This window comes from Antechinus flavipes, chromosome 2 (assembly GCF_016432865.1).
Source record: "Antechinus flavipes isolate AdamAnt ecotype Samford, QLD, Australia chromosome 2, AdamAnt_v2, whole genome shotgun sequence".
Lineage (NCBI taxonomy): Eukaryota > Metazoa > Chordata > Mammalia > Dasyuromorphia > Dasyuridae > Antechinus > Antechinus flavipes.
The window spans coordinates 567,504,607-567,519,311 of NC_067399.1; the positions used below are offsets into that span (position 1 = coordinate 567,504,607).

Below are 14,705 nucleotides of genomic sequence, written 5' to 3' on the forward strand. Positions count from 1 at the left end.
CTCCATGTCATACACTGAGGCACCAAGACATAAAGCAACATGACTCAAGTTAGAGATCTTATTAATGCATAACTAGAATTTATACCTAGGTCTTCTAAGTGTAAACTTAGGTGAACCACAATGCTCCTTAAGATTTAGATCTTGCAGATACGTAAGATCAGTAGAATCTTAGCAAGGTCATCAACCTCCATGTTCTATTACAGTCAAACAGAGTGAAAGCAAGAGTTACTTACTAAGCACCTACTGTATGCTCAGTGCTATGCCAGAATAAGGCACAAGAGACAGTCTCTTTAGGATATAGGAGTGACTTAGAATCTACAACTGAAAGATTTGAATTCAAATCCAAACTCTTCCTCAATAACTCTGAGAAAACCACTCCAACTCACTGGTCTTGTTTCTTCCTCTGTAAAATGAGGTTTTTGTGTTTTTTGTGGGACAGAAATACATTTTTCATGGCTGCACATTTATAACCTTTATCAAGTTTCTTGTCTTCTCACTGAGGGAGTTGGAGAGGAGGAGTGAGAGAGAATTTGGAACTCAAAAGTGGTTTTAAAAAAAGGTTAAAATTGTTTTTACATATAATTGGAGAAAATAAAATAATTAAGCTTTAAAAATAAATAAAATGAGGTTTTCTGGACCTCAATATCCCTTCTACCAATAAATCCCAAGTTGCCAGTGGCAAATAGAGATAGAGATAGAGATAATAGAGAGAGATGAGATTGAGAGAGAAGGAGAAAGGTAACTGAGCTACAGAGAGAATTCCCTTAAGGAATTCGCACTCATTTGGGAAAGACAGAACGAATACGTTTGAAAACTACTATAAGACTCTACAACACAACGATTATATAATCAGGTGCTTAGTTGTGTGTATATATGACTATAAATGTCAGAAGAAGAGGAAAGAATGAAGAGAACAAGAACACAGGCACTCCTAACGTCAGAGAGGAAGGATCTCAGCAGCCATCTCTCCAAGTGCCCTTCTCATTCTTTTTAGAACACGAGTTTCCCGAGCACTTGTGGCATTCCCAGCACTGTCCTAGGTGCTTAAAAACGCTTAGGAAAAGTACAAGGCAAAAGTCCCTGCTGCCTTCTGGGAACTTACACTCTAACTGAGACCAGCACACGCCTGCAAGGCGACTGAATAGTAAGCCAAGGCGGAGCATGGCCAAGGACCACCGTGACTGATCCCCACAGCCAGGGAGACAGCGATCTTTGGTCCAGACCAGAGAGAACTCACTGTGAGTTCAAGTGGTCGGGAACATTTATTTCATGGAGGAAGCTGGTCTTAAAGGCTGGAGTGAATCCGACTGACAAAGAGGTAGAAGAGAATTCCAAGAGGAAACTGACCGTTCAGCCCTGGCGACAGTGTGGACGCCGTGCCAGATCCCAGCTAACGTCCTCACTCCCTGCCCTGGCGGGCTCTCCAAGGGCTTTTAGGAATGGGACGGACACTCCCAAAAAGATTCATCTCAATTTCCCTCTGCTCTCTTCCACCTGCAGATAAACCGTCTCGTGCACAGCACTACCCTCTAGTGGTCGCTTCGTGCTTCGCTTTTAGGGGAAAAAATATGACAAGCCGAATGCAGATGCCTTCGGGATTTCGTTTGTTGCTGTTTCACATTTACTAAGCCTTTGCAGTTGAATGACCAGGTGTATAGAGAACGTGCAGGAGAAGCCATTGCTACCCGCCCTACAAGCCTGTCATGGAAGACCGTCACAATAAGCAGAAGGATGCCTTCTTTGAGCAGTCGATAAAGGAGAGGGAGATCCAGAAAAACTCTTTCCTTCTCCCCAAAACAGAGCCTCTATCTCTCCCAGAGATTGCTGAGAGCCACTGAAGGAATTTTCCACAGAGCTATCCCCAGAAACCATTCCCTGAAAGGGCTGCCAACTCCGCAGACCCCAGAACAGCTGCTGGCAAAGGGCCTTAATAAAAGTCTCAGGGAAAAAAAACAAAAACAAAAACAAAAACAAAAACAAAACAGAGAGAATAAGGCTCGGAACCGTATTACAATTCAGGAGACCCGGGTTCTAGTTTAGATCTGCAACTAACTTACTGGAGCCCGAATCACCTGGAATTCTACCTCCCAGACCCTAGCTTCCTCTTCTATAAAAGCGGAGATGGGATCAGATGATCTCTAAGTGATCTTCTAACTCAAACACACTTTGATCCTGTTTTTTGAATGATCTTCTTGATCCCCAAACTTCCTCTGACCTTCAGAAAAGGACAATTTCTACCTATCGCTCCCATCGGAAAAGTTTTCTTTTTTTGCCTCCCAGAGTTCCTATACATCAATCTCATGGCTCATGCCACAAGATGGGGATCCACTGAAAGAAATTTCCATCCCTTTGGTACAAGTGGACTAAAGGTTCTGGAGGGAGTGAGAGCCAGAGACCATAGTCAGGGAAATCTTGTCTTCTAAAACAACCAGTAAAAAAGGGCCCCCCCCCAAGGGGCTTCTCATTCAATGAGAAAAAGAGTGAGACAATTCTGCAAGGGTCATTGGTTACCCATCAGGAAAGAAGCTCTATTTCAAAATCTAGGTGTCCAGAACTCCCATGAAACTTTTTCCTAGGGACTTTTAACATCCAGAGAAAGGATTTGAATGCCAGGATATCTCTAGCCATTGGATATTTAGCAGCATAATGCTGCCTCAAGCCAATGGAAACTGAAGCTTGGAACAGTCCTGATGTTGCACCAGATCCTGCTAACACTTGATCTGCCATGGTGGCCATTCTGACCTCAAAAACCCAAGCTTACCAGGCAGCAGCTTGAAAAACTTCACCAGAGGAGGGTCATCAAGAAAAAAGGGGTACCCAGTTGGGCAGGGATCCCAGAGAAGAGAGTTTCCATCTGGGAACAAGTTTTTAAGAATTTATAGTCATCAAAAGAATTATGGATTTCTTAAATTCAGAAAATCTAAATTCAGTCCCAGGCTGTGTGACTTTTAACAAGTCATTTTCCTGTATGTGTGAATGCACTTATGTTATCAGGCAGAAAAATCAAATGATCTCTTAGGTCACTTCCCAGATCTATCATTTTGTGAAGTTGAAAAGAAAATTAAGATAGAGTCAAAGAAGTAGTCTCCACTCACTTTTTAATCCTGCTGGTCTTGACTGCCTAATATATTCTCCCTTATCCATCTATCCTTATTCATTTTGCTAACCTGATTCTATCTCATCCCTTTCCCATGTTGCCCTAGGTAAGACTTTAGGAACAGCTTGGGTACTACCAAAAGAACCCACTTTGCTGAAAAATCATAATTGAGGAACATTAGAGAGAGAAGATTATCAAGCTCGGCTCTCTAATTTTATGAAAGAACAAACTGAAACCAAGAAGAAAAGCCATCGAGATTTGCCTTCGGTCCATTCAAAGCAGTTTAGGAATTTCCTAAGAGAAAATGAGTACCAGAAGACTTCTATCTTATAACCCCAAGTCTCTCTGCTCCAAGCTCCTGAGACATTTCTGTTGTGAGATTTGCCAGAATTGAGACAAGGGGGAAGAAGAGCTCTACTCTAGAGACTATGCTGAATCTTCAGTTTCTACCCTTTCCCTATAAATATTGCTTTGCATAAACTCAACCTTTGGTTTATTTCTAATTGGCGTGGGCTGTGAAAGGAGCCCTCAGGGGCTGGCAGCCTCACAGAGCTGCCTCTGGGGACACTGAATTTGGAAACCATACCCTTAGGGAATACCAAGGCAAAAAGGAGGTTCTGGGTTTTAGGAGTCACAGAGAACAAGAATTGGGCTGGGCTATGAAGTAAGGGAGACCACTCCCTTAGAAAATACATATATCGGTTCAGCAAGTGAGGTAGTGGAAAGAAAACTAAATTGAGATTCTAAAAGCCTTGATCCTAATCCTTTCTTTGCCATTATCTAGCAAGGAGATCTTGGATAAGTCATCAAATAAGGTTTTTATTTCTAAAATGAGGAGGTTTTAAATTGAAACAGAAAATAATGTGTCTTGAGCCAGAGAATAAAAGAAAACACATGCAGGAAACGTAATAGAGTAAGAAGTCAAACTGACAGAGCCACCCAATGCCCCCAGGGTCAAGGAAAAGTCAATTGGGTATTTCTCAGCTTTCCTTGAGAATTCTACAAACCAGAAATGGAAATCACTGGGGGGATTCCCTGGAGATACTTAAAAGCTCTACTGAATAGAAAACCTATTTCCTCCAGTTTTTCTTCCTTTGGGCTTGAACCTCCAGGGAAGGGGTTCCTCTGGTATATTCCCAGAAAAGGTTAAGTCTACCCAGGACAGAATTGAAGGTGAGCCTCCCTCGGAGAAAAAACACTTTGGATCTGCAGATTCCCCCAAGGAAAAACCAATATTTTCCTGGCTTTTTCAAAAATTCTAATGCTTCCAAATTTAATCCATTACTGATAAGGGTAAACCCAGCTAATCTTACTTCTTTGAGAAAAATTGAGGTTTTAGGAAAGGAAAAGATATGTCCAAGATCACTCTGCTAACCTCTTATAGAACTAGCTACAACTTAGAGAAACATACATTCAGGAAAGTTTTAAACCAGAAAGACTCTTAGAACTTATCTAATGTGACCTAAATTTGCAGAGTTCTGGTAAACTGCAAGAGACCTTAGGCCTAGTGAAAGCTCCACTTTTTACAGACGAGGAAAACATGGCTTAGAAAGATTAAACAATATGTCCATGTTCACATGGTCAATGAATAGCAAAGGCTCCCAGGTTTCCTAGATTCTTTCCACCTGATCATGCTACTGTGCCGTTCAACAGAGGGTACTTCCATAACTATTTGGCAGAAGGAAACCTTACCATAAAGCTGATCCTGGTAGAGACATACAACAATAGCCACCATCCATCCCCTTGCTCACTGTAGGTATGTATCCAGCCCCTCCAGTCTTAGAGAATGTGAATCAAAGAATTTCTAGCAATTGCCTAATAGGACCTCTCCCAGTCATTGAGTCTGTCATACAATATCAGAACCAACAAAGCTTAAAGATTATATGATCCATTTCCTTCATTTTGGATATAGAGAAATATTCTCCAGAGTCCCAGGTCTTGTCTGGTGCTCCGATATTAGGATGGTGGGATAGAGAGCTATTGGAAATCACCTAGCCTATTCTCTTTATGTAATAGATGAGGAAACTAAAGCCCAAGAAGACAACTCAGGCTTCCAAGTCAAACTGATCATTAATAGTGGTGCCAAGAAGAGGCACTAGGTGTCCATTCTTCCCACCACAACATCTCTTTTCTCTATCAAAACCTTTTTTAGAAAAATAACAAAAATACATATATTCCCTCACACACTGCCTCTTTTCAACCAAAAAGTCCTTGGCAAAGAATGAGCACATCAAAGGGAACATCAGAAATCCTGCCCAACCCAACCATGCCCAGCAAAACCTGTCCCCATATATGCCAAGGATGTGAGCTGCCCCATGCCGAACTGCCACTTTGAGCAAATTAACAAGTGTTTATAAAGAGCCTTCTTTATGCCAAGCAATGTGCTAAATTCATGGGATACAAAGAAATACAAAAACCCTGTCCCTACCCTTCAGTAACCCGTGTTCCATTAGAGATGGCTGGACAAACACGGTTGTATATAACCCAGACCTATAGCAGAGGACTTGGCTGTTCCTCTAACTGCCAAGAGGAGCAGAAGTATGAGTAGGAAGATCTGAAATAAGCATGAAAGATGAAGAGGCTTCTGCTGCAAAGCTGGCAATCCCAAGAGATAAGGGATGGTCATGGGGTTGTTGCATGGATAGGATGACCCAAAGGACATTTGGGTATTTTTGGTAAAGTAAGAGAAAGAAAATGAGAAGCCAAAAACAGCCAATCGAGGAGCACCATCCCCTGCACCCCACCATTTAAATCCTATCTACCAAAATATATCAAGGGAAAACCACCAGTCCCAAGTAGTTCAGCTCTCAGATACTACCAGCTGCCACGGATTTGGTCTGTTACTTTAGAGAGGAATCTTCTTTATAGCCTGTTGCTGTCTGAATCCATTGTAAGGTTGTAGCTGTGAGAATGAAAGATGGGGCAGGGAAGATTGGGGAGGGAGGAAGGAGGAGAAATCATGGATTGAGTCAAATAAAACATCAATCTAGACCTCAGTATGTTCATTTGTAATAGGGACAAATGCTACCTTATTACTTATTGTCACAAATTCATTGTGAGAATTAGTGGAGGAGAGATGTAAAGTACTAGATAAAGAAGCTATTATTTATTATTGGTACTCCACAGATAGGTGAGGTACAGATAACCCAAACTTCCCAGTCTCTTCTTTTCCTAAGTGAGGGGACACAAGCCCCATGGTCTCATCTTTAAATTACTGGCTGATCACTGGGGAGCCCTATGCCTCAGACTGTGAGCTGTCTGAAAGCAAGAACTGCTGCTTGTTGCCATTTTTATAGTCCCAATGTTTAGCGCAGCACTTAATAAATGCTTGTTAACTATCACCCTTCCTCAAAAGTTGTCAAACATAAAAATGATAGAGGTAATAGTGAGAGAAAAAAAAAGAATTGAAAGGTTCATGACCAAGAAGAGAACATTTGTATGTGGAATACTCTACCCATCACCTCTCCTCTCCCTTAAAATGATTCCCATTCCAGATGGATTACTAAGTTTACTGCCCCAAGGACGGTAACAGAGTCCTAAAACACATTCTCATCGCAAATCCAGTTCCTTTCCAACTCAACACACTCCAGCCCAAGGGACTGTTTTAGTAGGCACTGCCTGGTGTGGAAGGGCTCATCCTCTTAGTCCCCATAGATTAACAGCAGGTTGATAATATCCTAGTTAGTGAGCTCATACCCAGCACCAAAAAATAAAAACAAAAACAAAAACAAAACAAAACCAACCCAATTCCCTAAATGAATAAGGCTTTGTGAGAACATGGAAAGCTGGGAAGATAAAGATTTCTGGCTCTCACACCTGCTATGTTCCCCATGTAACCCAAAATATCTCAATAAGCCTTAGTTTCCTAATATGTTTTTTAAGGATACGGGTAGTTATAAGGAAACACAAAGGAGCACATTTTATAATTATATAAATCACAAAGTTTAAGGATAATTATGGTAGACAGGAAAAAGGACTAAATTTATAACTATAGCATCCGATTTCAAATCCCAGTTCTGCCACTGACTTGCTGTGTGACTTTAGAGAAGTTTACTTAATCACTCTGAGACTCAGTTTCCTTATATGTAAACAAGGATATTGGATAAAAGATTTCAAAGATCCTCTCTAGCTCTCAATCAAGGATCCCATGAGTGCTATCTAAATACAAGCTATTATTATTACCAAAATGTATAAGGAACTTCATAGAATTATAGAGTTAGAGCTGAAAGGGATTTTCAAGAGTCCTCTAATACAAGACTCTCATTTTACATGGAAAAAATGAGACCCAGGGAAGTTGCGACCTTCCCAATGTCATTATTTTGTGAGAGATCTAAGATTTGAACTCAGTTCCCTTAACTCCAAATAATAAAAAGAAATTCAGGATTTGAACTCAGCTCCAAACAACAACAACAACAACAATAATAATAGCCAATATTTACATAGTACTGGAGATTTACAAAATACTTTAGGTATATTAGTTCACTAACAGTGGCTCTTTCCACTACAACTTGACACTTTCTAGATTCTCCTGTATAACTGTCAATCCCAAGTAATATTGGATAGTCATGGGACTCTGGTGTAGATAGATCAGCCCAGAGAATTTGGGCAAGATGAGAAGGGAAATGAAAAGACAAAAATAGTCAATTGAGGAACACAATTTCTCCCACCATCATTTCACTCCCACCTACTAACAATATTATAAGAAAAAACACCAGTCTCAAATAGTTCTGCTTTCAGGAACTCTACCTCTTGACACAGATTCCTGGAAACTGGCATGGTCCATTGGGAAGCACGATACATTAAAAAAGAGCAGAGAATAGAAGTCAAAGATTTAGGATCAAATCCCTACTGTTTACGATCTCTGTAACCATAAGCAAATCTGTCTCCTCTGGGCCTTTGGAAATTGAGTTCAAATGAGTTCAAATCAAAATGATGAGTTCATCTTATCCTAGATTACAGAATCGCCCTTGTCTCTCTCATTCTTCAAATGAAGAGATGGATGAAAGAAAAATTCATTGACTTATCCAAGATCATACAATGGCTAAACCCAGGTCTGACCTCCAGCTTTCAGACTCTTTCAGCTATAACTTGTTATTTCCAGTTCCCTAGACACCAAAAGGCAGATGGAGATAGTCCAACTCCTTGAACCGCTTCATATGAGCCAATGAAAAGAGATGTCAGGAAGGGGACTCCATGGCAGTGCCACAGACTGACCAGTATGTAGTTATAGTGCCAGGAAGGCCTCTAGGCTGTTCGAAGGACCTGCAAAGGCTGCCCTGCCCCCAGAGCAGAATGTGGAAAGGGGTTCAACTAGGCAACTGGGCTTCTAGAACTCACAATGAGCATTACAACCTGGGATTTGAGTGACAGTGGGGTACCAAAGGGGATGGTATAACTTTAACCCACCATTAAAGAAATAAATTACAAAAACCTACTTCTGCCCCTACCACCATCCCCAGAACAGTAACAGTCATGGCAGAAACCTAGGCTTTATGCATGTACGTATGGAGTAGGAGAAGAGAAGAGAGAAATGTGTCTCATGAGACTTGAGTCCCCAAATGTCCACAAAAGCTGTACATAAGAGAGGTTAGATTTCTGGTTTCCAAGGCCTGAAGTTGGGCCAGCAGCATTGTCATGGGAGGGTGAAGAGGCTGCAGCTAAGCCAAGTCCAGACTGAGCTGGTTTCATCCAGCTGCTCTCCACTGAGCTCCCACAGAGCTGGCAGAGTCAAGAAGCAAGCAAGCCTTCAAAGATAGCCTCCCCAGGAATGGTTTGCTGGCCCTAAGACAGCTGGAAACTCAAGTCCACAAGGATGGCCCCCAAATTCCAAAGTTAAAGCCTTTGGCAGTTCTTGATCATGGAATGGAGAGAGCAGAGACCCAAAGAGGCCCATGTCCCTTCCTGCTTCTAAGAGCACTTCCCAGCCATCGGGACCCCCAGAATGCCATCCTTCAACTGTGAGCCACCAGGAGACACCCCTAAAAGAGACACGATGATACTTTTTAACATTCTACATCTTCCGGTACAATAAAGGCAGCTCCTATGAGTGACCCACAGATACCAGCACCCAAAAGATCCTTCTCACTCGGGCAGTGGCTCAGACCTTCTGTTTCCTAAGCTCAAGTCTGTCTTCTTTTTAATCCAAGACATAGCTCTCCTTTGGCCTGGCTCACTTACTTCCTAATTCTCCCCCAGACATCGGTTCTCTCTTCTGGTAGCCACAGCTGTGACTTCCTTAACTCTTGAAGGAGAATAGGAGGCAAAGAACTGGGCAGGGCAGGATGCTCAATAGCCAGGCCTTTTGTTAGATTCTAAATGAGCATTCACACAGCCAACAGATGACATGAGCTAAGTGTGCAGGAAGCCAGAGGGAGCAGACAGACAGCAGACCCACAGCTGCCAAACTCTAGGGGATGGACCCCGTTGGTAGGTGGGGAGTGGAGAAGGGGTCCCAGTTTGGGAATTACAATGTCCAATCCAAGCCGCTGCGGTGGCTATGTGGGTGGGATATGGTGACTCTTCCAACACCAGACAATTACACAGGGTCCTGATGGCAGCAGCACATCCTCAGAGTGCCAGCGTAATGTGGCAGATGTGTACCTACTCCGAAGTCAAGAAGACCCTCCCCTCACTCTTGGACTGACCATGGGGAATATACCATTCAGACTCAAGACTGGCTAAGGGATGGAACCTATGGGAGCTAGTCCAGGCACTGTCATCCATGTGCCAAACACTCTTCTTGCCTTTGTGGCGGGAGATGGGAATGGAAGAACAGAGTATATTCGTCCTGCCAGGTATGCAGTTAGTGTATTGAAAGCTCAAGTTGATGAGGAAGAGATGAACTATTTAGACTCAAAGATGCCAAGAATACCATAATAGCTGGACCTCTTTCTGATAATTTTAAGGTAAGGAGGAATATCCTCCCTTAGTCCTGGGAACACTAAGAATGTCCCTAGTGCCTGATGGAGCTAGGAAGGTGGCTACATTTATTAGAGGGACTATTGGTTCTAGAGTCAGCGGATTTGGATGCAAATCCCACCTTTGATGTCTACAACCTCTGCTGGCCTCAGTTTCCTCAGTTATAAAATAAGGGGGCTGAAATAGATAACCCCTGAAGTCCTTTTCAGCTCTAGATCTATGATCCTATAATTAATTGTATGTCAAGGTGTTTTTCATCAGAGGGTTGATACCATCATTCATACTGTGGGCAGACAGAAAATTTCTGCCATACAGTTTCAAGTCAGGCTCCTAAGAGACCTAGAGAAGTCTCTGGGGTAATGGTTTTGCCTGCTATGAGCCAGCGATAGATGCTCCCTTCCTCTCTTTCCTCTTCACAAAGCCTAGCTCCTTAAAGAAGAAGGCCCCGATTATCTCTCACCCCAAGTCAAGAAACATAAGATGAAGCTAAAAAATTGTCCACATCTGGCTCTCGCAAGCCTGGACTTAAAGCCAGCCTAGAAGCCGTGAGTTTAAACTTGACCTTTCTACCTCAGCCTCTTTCCCATCCCCAAAGTGAACTATATCAAAGTCACTTAGAGAAATTCCTTTGGCATCAACAACTAATAAGATAATTACTGGGCATCCACCACCCTTGAAGCCTTTTATATAGTCTATCCCTAAACCAACACCAAGACCCTGGGCCTGGGGTGGGGTCTGGGACAGGGCCTGGGAGTCCCACTTACTCCATCTCCCACTCACACATATATATGTTCCAGATTATATATAATAAAAATCACAAAAACAGAATAAGGAGACTTTCTCCTTCAACATCCTTCAGCTGAAGTCCTTTCCTCAGGACGGGATTTGGAGAAGCTTGTCTGCTTGAAGATTGTGGAGAATAAGGAAGATCACTATCAGGCATTTTCCTTTCTCTTCCTTTATTCCCCTCCATTCTCTTTCCCCTGCCAACCTTTCCAGGACTCTCCTGGCATTTATGTGGGCCTGGATTCCCCTGTTTATCTTAGCTTTAACACTATCTCTAAAACAGTGCTCCCTCCCCAGGAGAGTGAAAAATAAATACTAACAGTGTACTCACTGGACTTTAAATGAGTTGATCCATGATAGTCCTCCACTGGCCAACCCAACAGAAAATCCATCCATCAGGCCAGTTTCCTAGAAACCAAATCCTGAGTGATATCCCCAAATGGGTATTAGGACTGACTTGGGAGAAAGGGGGCCTTTGATTTCTGTCCAAGAGGAGTCCTGGGGCAATATTCCCCTCCCAGTCACAGTGTCACTCATACCTCATCTCCCCTCTCCTCACTCTACAGGACATTCAGCTGTGGAGCTGAGATGAAACAACTGTGACAAATATACCAGTCCCCTTTCCATCACCAACTCTTCCAGCAGCATTATTTCCAACTTTAAAAGGATCCTTTACCCTAACTCTCAACACCCAACTCCTCCCTTCAGTACTGGATATTCTTCCCTCCCTGGCTGTTTTATTGGCATATTTTTTTCATTTTCAAAGCAGTAAACAGCATTGTCTGGATATAAAGAACCTACATAATAGTATCTCTCCCAGCAGCTTTCCTACAAATACACACATCCCCACATGCGGGGAGCAAACTGAAAGCCATCTCAGCTGCTTCCAAGAGCTGACATTGAGCTGCCCAGGGGTCCATTCTCTCCTGCCCTCTGGACAATGCAATGCTCCCACTCTTCAGTATGGACCAAGGGTTTGAAACCCCGACCATCATCCTTGCCCAAGATGTCCCCAAATCTGAGTTTCTCTGAGGAGCCAAGCAAATCAGGATTCCCTTTCTATACCCCCACCCCTTACTGAATCCTGAGAATTCTGTGATATGAAGGGAGGGAGGGGCAGAGAAGAGAAACCATGGACCGACCAGCAAGTTCCATCCATTCTGCTTGTCCTGCCCCCTCCCCTTCTTCCCTCCCTGCCAACCTTGTTGTTTTTTCTTTTCATTTCAAGCTGGGTTTGGAGGGGAATATGGGAGTGGGTGGATAGAACACAGATATGGGTCAATCTCATTTCCTGGGGCAGGAATCAGGGACATTTCTTTGGCTATGCTGTTCCCTAGGTCTGTGAACAGCAAGCCTACATGTGTGGAGGAACCATTAGCCAAAGAAGGTGACAAGGCTGGGCTTTTAAGAGAACAGAGCTGCAATTCTTTCCTGGCTTTGCAGCAATTACACTGTGACCAAGCAGAAGAGGATCTCTAGAAAGGATGAGATCCAAAGCATTTTGCCCACTTACTGATCTGGAATGGTTAAAGATTGACTGGAAAAGTAACCCAGAAATTTGCCTCCCCCCCAACATCCTCTGTGACTTCAGTCCAAATCCTTCTTGGATTTGCTATCAAGAAAAAGAATTCCACCCATGTATGGAGTTCCAGGATCTGAGTAGTGAGAAGTAATTTCCCTAAATGATCACATTTCTATTTTCATCAAGATAATAAGAATTGGAGTTCACTCACTAGATCAGCCACAAAAATAAAAAGCCAATTGAGTAGACTCCATCGCTCTTGCCCCCTCTCTTTCTCTCAACCCCCTACACAAACAAACACACACACACACAGAGTTTGAAGAAAGGGAAAAGGCCACTGTGCCCCCCAAATATGAGCCAGAAGTATGATTCAGATGAAGCTGAACCAGGCAAATATCACTCAAAGTTCAATATTCCAAATAAATAGATTCAGGATGTTTAAATGACAGTTACACACACACACACACACTCTCTCTCTCTCTCTCTCTCTCACACACACACACACACACACACACACACACACTCTGCCCTTTCCCCTTCTACCTCCATTCCCCACAAAACCCAGTCCTTTGGAGGGGATCTTAAAACCAAAAACACTTAAAAGGTAGATAATTTGTGGGTCCCAGGAATCAGAGTCCTGTGGGAAAAGGTGGTGAGATGAAAACGTGGGAACCTGGGGTGGAAAATATCAGGAGGTGGAGAGGGTAAAGATCTATGTATCTGTGGCCAACGAATGACATCCTATCCACATCTGAAGTCTCTAAAAGCCCAGAGAGCTGAAAACTTGTTTGCTTATCAATGTCGGGCTTTTTTTCTGCTTGTTTCATCCCTCAAAAAGGAAACAGTTAAACCTTGAGGCTCATCTAGAACAGCTAGAAGTCTGGCTCCTGCTCTCCCAGCTTAAGCAGCCACTGCTGCTGCTGTTGCTACCGCTGAGGAATTAAATAAACCTCATTCACTTTATCCTACTTAAGCATGGCCAAACTGTTGCTATTTAGTGGGGGCAGAAAATTCGATTCTCTTCCTTGGAATGATAATGAGGGTGGGGGCGAGGGCAGAGGGCAGGCAAGGGTGCTGTAAGAGACGCAATCACAATCTGAGCTGGGAAAAACCAAGTAAATAACAAGATCATTCACAGCCCGGGCTGGAGTCACCTGGAAATACGCAAACTGCGTTAGCATCTTCCCTGGCAAAAGACACACACACACACACACACACACACACACACACGCCACAAAACACTACTGTGAGCTGTAAGTCGCTGGGGGGTTGGGGAGGGAGAGAAGAGGGGAGAGCAAAGCAAGAGGACCGGGGTACTGACTTACATGGAAGTGATATTCCTTGAGATGTCCGTGATATTGATGCTGGCGTTGCCATTACTGTTCCCTGAATCCTGCCCTTCCAAGAGGGGAAAAAGATTCCCATCATCGGGATTCTTGCAATTGATCTCTGTCTTACTGCAGACACAGTTCGCAGGGCAAGCCAGCACCGAACCCAGATAGTCCAGCCAGAAGCTTCCCAGCAAAAAAATCCTCCAGAAACTGCACTTGGTAGGGCAAAGAGAGACATCCATCTCCGATTGCTGCTTCTAAAAAAGAGGAGGAGGAGGAGAGGAGGGGGTGGGGGGAGAAGGGGGGAAGGAAACAAAGACAGTGAGGGAGGGGGGAAGGGAGGGGGAGGGGGGGGATTCTGCCTTTGGAACGCCGAGTGATCAGATGCAAAATCCTCCAGCGGATGGAACCATCGTGGCCGCCGGGAAGATACGCGGTAATTCCCCTACAGTAGCGGTCTGAAATGCATGGTGGATAGGTCTTCTTTGCTGCCTTGTTGATTCCAGGTTGGTAATCAAGCCGCTCTCTCTGACTCTGATACTTGTGAGGATTGCAACAGAAGATGGGGAGGCAAAAAAAAAAAAAAAAATTTAAAAAAATGGTGCTAAAGTCACCAAGTCCCACCTACTGGGCAGAATTAAAACTGACACACCTGCAAAACACACACACACACACACACACACACACACACATACACACACGCATACATACACGCGCGCGCATACACACACACACACACACACACACACACACACACACACACTCGTCGGGAGCAGAGGAGGAGGAGGAGGAAGATGCAGTCCGAGCTGCAGCAGCAGCAGCAACAGCAAATGCCTTGCAGCGCGCCAGCAAAAATGGACAAGTGCTGCCTTCCGAAAGGGATGGGTTATCGGACCGTCTTCCTCATCTCCCTCCTTCCCCTCCCTCCTCCTCCCTCCCCCATTCCACCCCCAGTTACCCGCCTTCCCCTCCTCTGCTGGGAGTAGCAAGAGAACGGAATCTCCCCCCACCCTTCCCCAGCTCCCCACGCCCCTCTCTCGGTCAGTCCTCC

At 43.9% G+C, this 14,705-nt stretch overlaps 1 protein-coding gene across 2 annotated transcripts in view; it reads right to left on the reverse strand.

The window, feature by feature from the left end:
- Positions 1–14,323, reverse strand: part of NTRK3 (neurotrophic receptor tyrosine kinase 3) — a 453,081-nt gene extending 438,758 nt beyond the window's left edge. For both annotated transcript variants that reach the window (XM_051981065.1, XM_051981066.1), the window contains exon 1: positions 13,649–14,323. In XM_051981065.1, coding sequence (XP_051837025.1) covers positions 13,649–13,896 — 248 coding nt within the window. In that variant the 5' untranslated portion in view covers positions 13,897–14,323. The remainder of the gene's footprint in view (positions 1–13,648) is intronic.
- Between the last annotated feature and the right edge of the window lie 382 nt (positions 14,324–14,705).